Raw genomic sequence first — 10,548 nt, 5'->3', positions numbered from 1 at the left:
CATAGTGTAATCTATCATTCTAATTGTCCACAAGGATGTTTCACAAGTGGAAAACATTCATGACAGTTGGTGGTCTTCCCAGTCAGCTTAAACTTTGTCAAAATTGGGTCATGCAACAGGGCAATGACCTCAAGCACACCATGAAATTTACAACAGAATGACTGAAAAACAACAGAATGAACGTGTTGCAATGGTCCAAAGTCCAGCCTCCAGCTTAATCCAAATGCTATGACAAACAGGAAAGTGAACTGAAATTAAGCAACACTAAAAAAAAGAGTGGGTTAAAATTCCACTACAATGATGTGAGAGGCTGCATGACTGAAAGTCATACAGAAAAACATTAATATGTTATTGCTCCTAAAGGTGAATATAGAATCTAATTAATCTTTCATACACTGCTTCTGCATTTTGGCTTGATTTTTGTTAAATAAATATTGACTTCATATATTATATCATGTGTTCTTGTTCACTTGAGGTCGTTTTAAGGCTCAATGATGGTGTTAAAATTACAAAAAATCGAATTGAAAGAGACTGTTAATTACAAATTGCACTAAAAAGATAAAAACACTTTAATTCCCCTGAACCTTGGACAATTCACTACGATGTGGCAGGTTCACTGTAATCCATCATTACACCATTGGGGATTAACTTAAAGACAAAACGATATGTTATCTAAAATCTTTCTGGTTTATCTGCTATAGCTCTGAGTTATCTTTGTCATGCCCCTCCAATCAAGCATACCTAGGGGTTAGCTGGTAATGTTAAAGGGTTCAAGACTATGAGAGAGCTGAAAGAAAAACAATGTTAAATGAACTTCAAATTATCAAAGATGTTAGATTTGGATCAGAAGGTTCCAAAACTAGATAAAAATTAATCCTTTGGAGATTTTTAATCATGTATCATATAATAACATTCACTGAGCTTATCAATTTACTTTAAGTTTTTTATTTAGAAAAATATATGTTGAGATTAAAGAAAAATAATAAGCTGTTTTTTTGTTTTTCTTTTGTTTTTCTGTGAGAGGAAAAACATCTAATAATATCCTGAAACTGTCTTTCTTGTTGTTCTTATCCTTCTGAAAATGTTCATCTTTAAGCTTGGGACTGATAAATGCCAACAACTGAACAACAACTGAACAACTACAACAATGATCCAAATCATTAATTAAACCTCTATTATCAATTATTTTATCAATTACATCTCATTTATAAAGGTGATTACGTGTTTATCATATAAAAATTACAGAAAAATGATCATCTTTGGGTTTCGGACTGATTATTTGTAATTGCAAATAAACACCAACAAACTATTTTTTATCGACCAAATGATCCAAATTATTAAATAAACCATCAATTATTTGATCAATTACTTCATAAAATAATCTCATCATTAATAATCTCATTGTTTACAAAAGTGATACAAAGCTGCAGCGCTAATTTATTTGAGGCATAACACGAAGCAACAGTGTGTAACTAAACGAAAGACCACTTTGAAGTTTGTTGTTAGCTGTTTATCAAGACATTTCTATGGAAACCAGTATGATCATGATGTTCTGTAAAATACGATGCATCGGCTCACAATGTTATCAGGTCCTCTTATCAGCAGGAAATGATCTGAGGTGATTTCACTGTAGCAGGTTGAAGAAATTTGGAGTCAGATTTATCAGGTAATAAAAGCTATAAGCAGTCATCTTATGACTGATGCATTTATTACATTTTGTTGGCACACAGCCTTTGTCCCTGCCCTATCGGAACTATAAAAAGGACTCCCTAGAATATTTGTGTCAAACTACCTGTGAAAAGTTCATCATCAGCGCAAGAAGGTTTTCGTGACTTTAATATGCGTAGCAGCAGTTCACAGAAGAATTAGCTGTAGAACGCAGAGTTAGTTTGATTCTGTCAAAATCAGTCTTACAGTGATTCATGAAATTTTGAATAATTATCGTAAATAACTATTTGTTGGTGTTGCAGATCACATGTTGCAGATAGAAAAAGGATCAACTGATTCAACATGGCTCAAGTAACAATCTTGGCTGGTAAATAAATCATCATTATTTCAGTTACTAATTGATTCAAAAGTGTAAAATTCTGCAAAATAATAACTAATATATTTGTTTTTCCAGGTTTGTCCCTTTTGATTTGTCTTCAAGTTGGTATGTATTGATCATCTATATGTATTACTGACACGTGTTTCTGAATTACATGACTTAAAATGAGAAAAAAAAATTCTCCTCTTTGCAAAAGTGTCTTCAACCAAACTGGCATGCTACTTCACCAACTGGTCCCAATACAGACCGGGTGCTGGGAGATACATTCCTGAAAATGTAGACCCCAACCTGTGCACACACCTGATCTACGCCTTCTCTGTAATCAGCCCCTCAAATGAGATAACAATGTACGAGTGGAATGATGATGTTCTTTACAGATCCTTCAATGCCCTCAAGAACAGGTGCGTGGTTGAAATATTACTTTAACCGTGGCTTTGTTCTCAATCATTAATAACAAAAGTGTGCAAGGTTCAGCAGCTGTTCTGGCATGAACGGTGAAGTGGTATTCAAATAATTTTTAACCCTAAGCACTTAATTATTGACAGATTTGTTTTAATTTTACTAGTGCAGCCAAAATAAAGAGGAAAGAGGAAAGAGTTACATGCAAAAATCTCAAAATAAAACAGATTTAACAAGACAGTGGTCTTTAAATGAACACAGAACCTATCATTTATATATATATATATATATATATATATATATATATATATATATATATATATATATATATATATATATATATATATATATATATATATATATATATATATATATATATATATATATAAGTTTAGGAAATTTTGGAGAAAAAAACCTTTTCTTAACTAGAGATGATGACACTGATGAATATTATGTAAATATTATGTAAAATTATTATGTAAAATTGCCCCTTGGGGATAAATAAAGTCTTTCTGATTCTGATTCTGATAATGTTCCACGAGTGTGCCACTGTTTTTATTGCATTCTTATCATGATTCTGATATCCTAAAAATCTTTATACGTATTAAGTGTTCTTATAGAAACTTATATTAGTTTCTGTTATATATTTGTATTTATACCAGGATAAGAAGCTTTTTTTATGAAACACACACCATTTCTCAAATGTAGCATTCTTGTGCTTCATTCGTTTTGCATCAAATTGGATAAATTTTAAACTGTGTTCATATATAAAAGACATGTCACATGTGAATGATTTGTGGAAACAAACTCAAGTTGAGCTTTTGGTAGTCAGCATTTTGCTTTTATTAAATGAGACATAACAAGAAAGGAGTGAATCTGACTAAAACAAAATAGGACACTGTATCCTCACATAACCTGTTTTAAGGGGTTCAAATTGACTCAGTACTGAGATACAAAATCCAGTTAGCAGTACTGTGGTTTTTTTCAGACCTATACAAAATTCAACCTGTTTATACAAACAGAAGAGTCATTCCCTGCTGACCAAAAACAACCCAGGTTAAAGACAACTTCTGCCACCTCGAACCACAAAGAATTATTAAAGGACTATCACTGATCATCACTCCTTACACAATTTTTGAAGTAAAGGGTTTCTAATGCAAAATTTTCATAGGAGTTATGTTAAATGAATAAAAAAATTGGTAAACAAATAAAAAGAGTTGGATGATTTTACATGACATGAGGAATGAGGACTTGCAAAATGTAGCATTCTTGTCAAGTCACATGGCTTAATTATAAATCTACCTGTTTTTCTACATCTCCATCACAGAAACCCGCAGCTGAAGACTCTGTTGGCTGTTGGTGGCTGGAACTTTGGCACTGCACAGTTAGTCTACATGACAACAGCATCACAAAGCTGTAGAATTACATTATTTCACATAACAACAACAAATTCCTCATCACCTCAATATATCTATAAACTTTCCATCTCAATAGGTTTACCATCATGGCTTCAACTCCTGCCAGTCGCCAGACATTCATCCAGTCTTGCATCAGATTCTTGAGGCTGCACGGCTTTGATGGACTTGACCTGGACTGGGAGTATCCTGGAGCACGGGGAAGCCCACCAGAGGACAAGAAGAGATACACAGTGCTCTTACAGGTTAGTCTGGAAATCAATGTATACTTGTTAATACTATGCACATTATATTTTAGTATGTTATCGTTCCTTTTATATGTATTTTACATATAAAATATGCTTTCTTATTAAAATGAATGCACAATATCATCCTTGTCTACTGTATTCTTGCGTCTAGGAATTACTTGCTGCCTTTGAAAAAGAAGCTACTGAGACCAAACAACCACGGCTCTTGCTCACAGCTGCAGTGGCCGGTGGGAAGGGGAACATTGACAACGGCTACGAGATTGCCGATGTGTCAAAGTGAGTTTATTTGATAGGAAGTCACTAAAGTTCCAATCCTAAAGATTTCATCCCACTTTTCATTTTGCAGCACTGGAGATTACTTAAATAAATGCAAGTGTTAATTCATACTAAAACACTGATGGTCCCAGATTTACAGGGACAGCAAATATTTGATCAGAAGAGCTACCTGTGGTTTTATTTACTATACACACATTGCTTAATGTGAAAGGCTTAGACAGCAAACCACAGTAATAACATGAAAAAATGATGTAGAGAGATAGTTACATAATGTGAATACACTGAATGATTTTTCTTGAATGATACATGCTGATAAAAAGTATTAAAGTTACAGTTTGAATACATGGGCATTTTTAAGGATTTTTACTTTAAATATGTTCAAGTTCTTAACTTATTTAACTTATTATTATTATTGATATTATTTTGTTACATTGTATTTAATGGTGATGTTTTACAGGTTTCTAGACTTTATAAATGTCATGACCTATGACTACCACGGAGCTTGGGACCCATTCACTGGTCATAACAGCCCTCTGTACCGCAGCTCCGTCGATCAGGGTGATAACATATATTACAATGTGGTGAGTGAAACTTTCATCAACATTCATATATATATATATATATATATATATATATATATATATATATATATATATATATCACTATAAAATATCATTATAATAATATTATATAATATACTTGTTAGGTATTTTAGTACCATGGGAGCATTTACTGGATATTGTTTTATAGTGACATTATGCAGGAAAACTCTGTCATTCAATAAGGCCCCTTTGTTTTAGTTATTTTTCTCTTTGACCCAAGAATTGATGTGTGAGAATCACAGGCTGGTACAAGGTTGAAATACCACAGAGATCACTCCCTCAGCTACATTAGTTTCTTAATCTTTTAGACGCCTGTTGAAGGCCAAATGGTTTGTTTCAGATTTCACTAATGAAAGAACTCTTCGTTTTGTGCCTTGAAAATATGTCGCTGAGATAATCACAATTGTAGCTGAACTGATACACTACACAAAGGATGCTTCTTCACCCAAGGGCAGGAAGACGCTCCCTTATCTTGGTCTGTACTGGTTTAAACTGATAAATCTGCTGTCTCATGAATTTTACCCTCTATATAAACTGTTGTACTTGTGAATAAAGTTGAGTCACTTTGGGAAGACAATCTAAAGCAGTCTCTGTTTTCTTGTTCTCCCAAGCTGCTCCCGAGCTGCTCGTACTAACACGCTGAATGGCATGCTTGAATATTACTTGAGAATATATTTGACTGTGTTACAGACTAAGGGACATTCTCTGCTGATAGGTGAAGGTACATTCTCTGCTGATAGACGTCCACGCCTCGGAGGAAGCCGATCCACGGAGTAGGCCCTGGAAACAGTTTCCTTCAATACTATTTTTTTCTCTCAAAGGATTTTTCTATGAAATATTGGAGGGACCAGGGAGCTCCTATGGAAAAGCTCTTAGTCGGTTTCCCCACATATGGACGCACATTCACCACATCAACAGCTGCTAATGGTCTTGGAGCTGCAGCCACAGGACCAGCGAGTGCTGGGCCTTACACCCGTGAAGCTGGGTTTTGGTCTTACTACGAGGTCAGCTAATATAAAGCAGCTTATGTTCAGATTTATTACACCACAATGTTTTCCATAAATCGCAAACTGTGTGAAGGGTGTTGAAGTATTATTTTCTTCTCTACAGATTTGCACATTCATCCAAACAGGCAGCATAAAGTGGATTGATGAGCAAAAGGTGCCCTATGCCATTAAGGGCAATGAGTGGGTTGGCTTTGATAACAGGCAGAGCTTTGAAATCAAGGTACCAATGCCAATTTATGTTTAAGGTGATAATACAAAACAAATCCTAATGTTCTTATTAACTGGCAGCTATATCTTACTGCTCTTAAAGTAGTACAGACATCAGGTAAAGTTTGGTTACATTTGGTTACTTTTGGATTGTGCACTGGTGGAAATGTGGTAGTTTTAAATTGCAACTCACAGTTTATATTTCACAGGCACAGTATGTGAAAGACAACAGATTTGGAGGAGCATTTGTCTGGTCTCTGGATCTCGATGACTTTGCTGGACAGTTCTGTGGACAGGGACATTATCCTCTCATTAGTTATCTGCGCACTCTTTTGAATTCAGGTAAACTGAAAAAAGTATAAAGTATAAACATGGACATTTTAATATTCATCAGTGTCATCATCTCTAGTTAAGAAAAGGTTTTTTTCTCCAAAATTTCCTAAACTTATATATATATATATATATATATATATATATATATATATATATATATATATATATATATATATATAAAACACCCAGCACGCCCCTGCGGGCGGTTTATCCTTCAAGCTCGGGTCCTCTACCAGAGGCCTGGGAGCTTGAGGGTCCTGCGCAGTATCTTAGCTGTTCCCAGGACTGCGCTCTTCTGGACAGAGATCTCCGATGTTATTCCCGGGATCTGCTGGAGCCACTCGCCTAGCTTGGGAGTCACCGCACCTAGTGCTCCGATTACCACGGGGACCACCGTTACCTTCACCCTCCACATCCTCTCCAGCTCTTCTCTGAGCCCTTGGTATTTCTCCAGCTTCTCGTGTTCCTTCTTCCTGATATTGCTGTCATTCGGAACCGCTACATCGATCACTACGGCCGTCTTCTTCTGTTTGTCTACCACCACTATGTCCGGTTGGTTAGCCACCACCATTTTGTCCGTCTGTATCTGGAAGTCCCACAGGATCTTAGCTCGGTCATTCTCCACCACCCTTGGGGGCATCTCCCATTTTGACCTCGGGACTTCCAGGTTATACTCGGCACAGATGTTCCTGTACACTATGCCGGCCACTTGGTTATGGCGTTCCATGTATGCCTTGCCTGCTAGCATCTTGCACCCTGCTGTTATGTGCTGGATTGTCTCTGGGGCATCTTTACACAGCCTGCACCTGGGGTCTTGCCTGGTGTGATAGACCCCAGCCTCTATGGATCTTGTACTCAGAGCTTGTTCTTGTGCTGCCATGATTAGTGCCTCTGTGCTGTCTTTCAGTCCAGCTTTGTCCAGCCACTGGTAGGATTTCTGGATATCAGCCACCTCCTCTATCTGCCGGTGGTACATACCGTGCAGGGGCCTGTCCTTCCATGATGGTTCCTCGTCTCCCTCCTCTATATATATATATATATATATATATATATATATATATATATACATACACACACAGTGGGGCAAAAAAGTATTTAGTCAGCCACCGATTGTGCAAGTTCCCCCACTTAAAATGATGACAGAGGTCAGTAATTTGCACCAGAGGTACACTTCAACTGTGAGAGACAGAATGTGAAAAAAAAATCCATGAATCCACATGGTAGGATTTGTAAAGAATTTATTCGTAAATCAGGGTGGAAAATAAGTATTTGGTCACCTCAAACAAGGAAAATCTCTGGCTCTCACAGACCTGTAACGTCTTCTGTAAGAAGCTTTTCTGTCCCCCACTCGTTACCTGTATGAATGGCACCTGTTTGAACTCATCATCTGTATAAAAGACACCTGTCCACAGCCTCAAACAGTCAGACTCCAAACTCCGCCATGGCCAAGACCAAAGAGCTTTCGAAGGACACCAGGAAAAGTATTGTAGACCTGCACCAGACTGGGAAGAGTGAATCTACAATAGGCAAGCAGCTTGGTGTGAAAAAATCAACTGTGGGAGCAATCATCAGAAAATGGAAGACATGCAAGATCACTGATAATCTCCCTCGATCTGGGGCTCCACGCAAGATCTCATCCCGTGGGGTCAAAATGATCATGAGAACGGTGAGCAAAGATCCCAGAACCACACGGGGGGACCTGGTGAATGACCTGCAGAGAGCTGGGACCAAAGTAACAAAGGTCACCATCAGTAACACACTACAACGGCAGGGAATCAAATCCCGCAGTGCCAGACGTGTTCCGCTGCTGAAGCCAGTGCATGTCCAGGCCCGTCTGAAGTTTGCCAGAGAGCACATGGATGATACAGCAGAGGATTGGGAGAATGTCATGTGGTCAGATGAAACCAAAGTAGAACTTTTTGGTATAAACTCAACTCGTCGTGTTTGGAGGAAGAAGAATACTGAGTTGCATCCCAAGAACACCATACCTACTGTGAAGCATGGGGGTGGAAACATCATGCTATGGGGCTGTTTTTCTGCCAAGGGGACAGAACGACTGATCCGTGTTAAGGACAGAATGAATGGGGCCATGTATCGTGAGATTTTGAGCCAAAACCTCCTTCCATCAGTGAGAACTTTGAAGATGAAACGAGGCTGGGTCTTCCAACATGACAATGATCCAAAACACACCGCCCGGGCAACAAAGGAGTGGCTCCGTAAGAAGCATTTGAAAGTCCTGAAGTGGCCTAGCCAGTCTCCAGACCTCAACCCCATAGAAAATCTGTGGCGGGAGTTGAAAGTCCGTGTTGCTCGGCAACAGCCCCAAAACATCACTGCTCTCGAGAAGATCTGCATGGAGGAATGGGCCAAAATACCAGCTACTGTGTGTGCAAACCTGGTAAAGACCTATAGTAAACGTTTGACCTCTGTTATTGCCAACAAAGGTTATGTTACAAAGTATTGAGTTGTATTTTTGTTATTGACCAAATACTTATTTTCCACCCTGATTTACGAATAAATTCTTTACAAATCCTACCATGTGGATTCATGGATTTTTTTTTCACATTCTGTCTCTCACAGTTGAAGTGTACCTCTGGTGCAAATTACTGACCTCTGTCATCATTTTAGGTGGGGGAACTTGCACAATCGGTGGCTGACTAAATACTTTTTTGCCCCACTGTATATATATATATATATATATATGTACTTACTGTATTTACTAGATTCTCCACCACCTCCACCGGTAACCACACATCCACCACTCGTCTCTACGATCCCTCCTGGCCCAACAGCTACTACCACTACTACGGCTACTACTACCACTACTGCTACTACTGCCAAAACAACCTCAAGTCCTGTTTCTGGAAGTGGATTCTGCGCTGAAAAGCCAGATGGCCTGTATGTAAATGATGAGGATCCCCACACCTTTTATCAGTGTGTCCATGGACATGTCTACATCCAGACATGTCCAAATTATCTTGTTTACAGTGATGCATGCAAATGCTGTACCTAATTGACACTGAATAAAAGTTGTCTTGATCTAGCAAAAATGGTTTTTTATTCTTTTTATTTTTTATGGGAACCACACTGCCTGGACAGTCAATAAAGCCATAAATTCTAAAAACTGTATTAACCATTAAGCAAATGTACCCAGTACTCTGCAATACACATTATGTAATGCAGCTACTATAGCCTGAACTACATATAGGTCCATTTTAAAGCTAGGATGGGTTTGCCAAGATTTGCAGCTAGCTGCAGATTTTTTTCTTTAAAGGTTAGAATTAGATGAACAATATTGAATTTTTGGTCTCTGGATTGAAAATTGTACACCCAGTTAATGTACTTGAAACTGGAGCAGGTTTGGTTAAACTTTACATGAAGGTAACTAAAAGATTGTACAACAAATACAAATCTGGCCATGTTTCCTTTTTTTCTGTTTGTCTGGCATTTATCTGGCATTTTCTTTTCCTCGAAACCTGCTGTGGCTGTCCCTGTGCCAGCATTGTAACGGCTGGCTCAAACACAATAAAGGTCTCAACACCACGGTGAAAGGTTAAACCATTATTTGAATAGTTGAATTAATAAAGGAGAAGAGTGGCTGCTGCAGCACGGTAGAAAGAAAGAGTGAGTCAGAGCTTTACAAACAAACAGCTGACATAAATTGAGCCAACAAGTAAGCACATGCACTTTCCAGCCATCTGACCAAGCTGAAAATTAGGTTTTGTTTTGAGGAAACACCAAAATAAATTATGTGTCAGTATAATACTCGCTGCAATTCCACATCATTGGTACTCGAGCTTTTTCAATGCACAGCTCAATATAATATTTAACAATTGCTAACATTAAAAATGGCTTTGAGGTTTTTTTTTTGCAAGGTTGAATTTTAGTAAAACAAATGTTGGTGCAAAAGCGTCAGTAAACTTTTGACTGTTGTGGTGCTGCACCACTGTTACCATCGTGGTGCTGCAGTAGAATGAAAACCCTTTCCTTTTGCTAAATATTGTTGCTTGACCC

At 37.8% G+C, this 10,548-nt stretch overlaps 1 protein-coding gene across 1 annotated transcript; it reads left to right on the top strand.

Moving 5' to 3' along the window:
- Positions 1-2,010: 2,010 nt before the first annotated feature.
- Positions 2,011-9,547, top strand: LOC146645326 (acidic mammalian chitinase-like). The gene is made up of 11 exons (XM_085393261.1): positions 2,011-2,035; positions 2,123-2,152; positions 2,244-2,448; positions 3,774-3,830; positions 3,941-4,106; positions 4,261-4,385; positions 4,843-4,966; positions 5,809-5,991; positions 6,098-6,214; positions 6,411-6,543; positions 9,258-9,547. The coding sequence occupies exons 1-11, from the start codon at positions 2,011-2,013 to the stop codon at positions 9,545-9,547; spliced, it is 1,455 nt and encodes a 484-aa protein (XP_085249387.1).
- Positions 9,548-10,548: the final 1,001 nt, after the last annotated feature.

Source organism: Rhamphochromis longiceps, linkage group LG20 (assembly GCF_057381845.1).
Source record: "Rhamphochromis longiceps isolate RC_006_pf linkage group LG20, R_longiceps_female_GT1.1, whole genome shotgun sequence".
NCBI classification, from domain to species: Eukaryota; Metazoa; Chordata; class Actinopteri; order Cichliformes; family Cichlidae; genus Rhamphochromis; species Rhamphochromis longiceps.
Note: the sequence above shows the minus strand (reverse complement) of the source record. Positions and strands in the feature narration are given on the sequence as shown.

Excerpts from the sequence above, each read along its gene's own strand:
- LOC146645326 (XM_085393261.1), top strand. The coding sequence starts at position 2,011 with ATGGCTCAAGTAACAATCTTGGCTG. Across the intron at positions 5,992-6,097 it reads GGTTTTGGTCTTACTACGAG|ATTTGCACATTCATCCAAAC; the intron begins GTCAGCTAATAT and ends TCTTCTCTACAG. Across the intron at positions 6,544-9,257 it reads GCGCACTCTTTTGAATTCAG|ATTCTCCACCACCTCCACCG; the intron begins GTAAACTGAAAA and ends TGTATTTACTAG.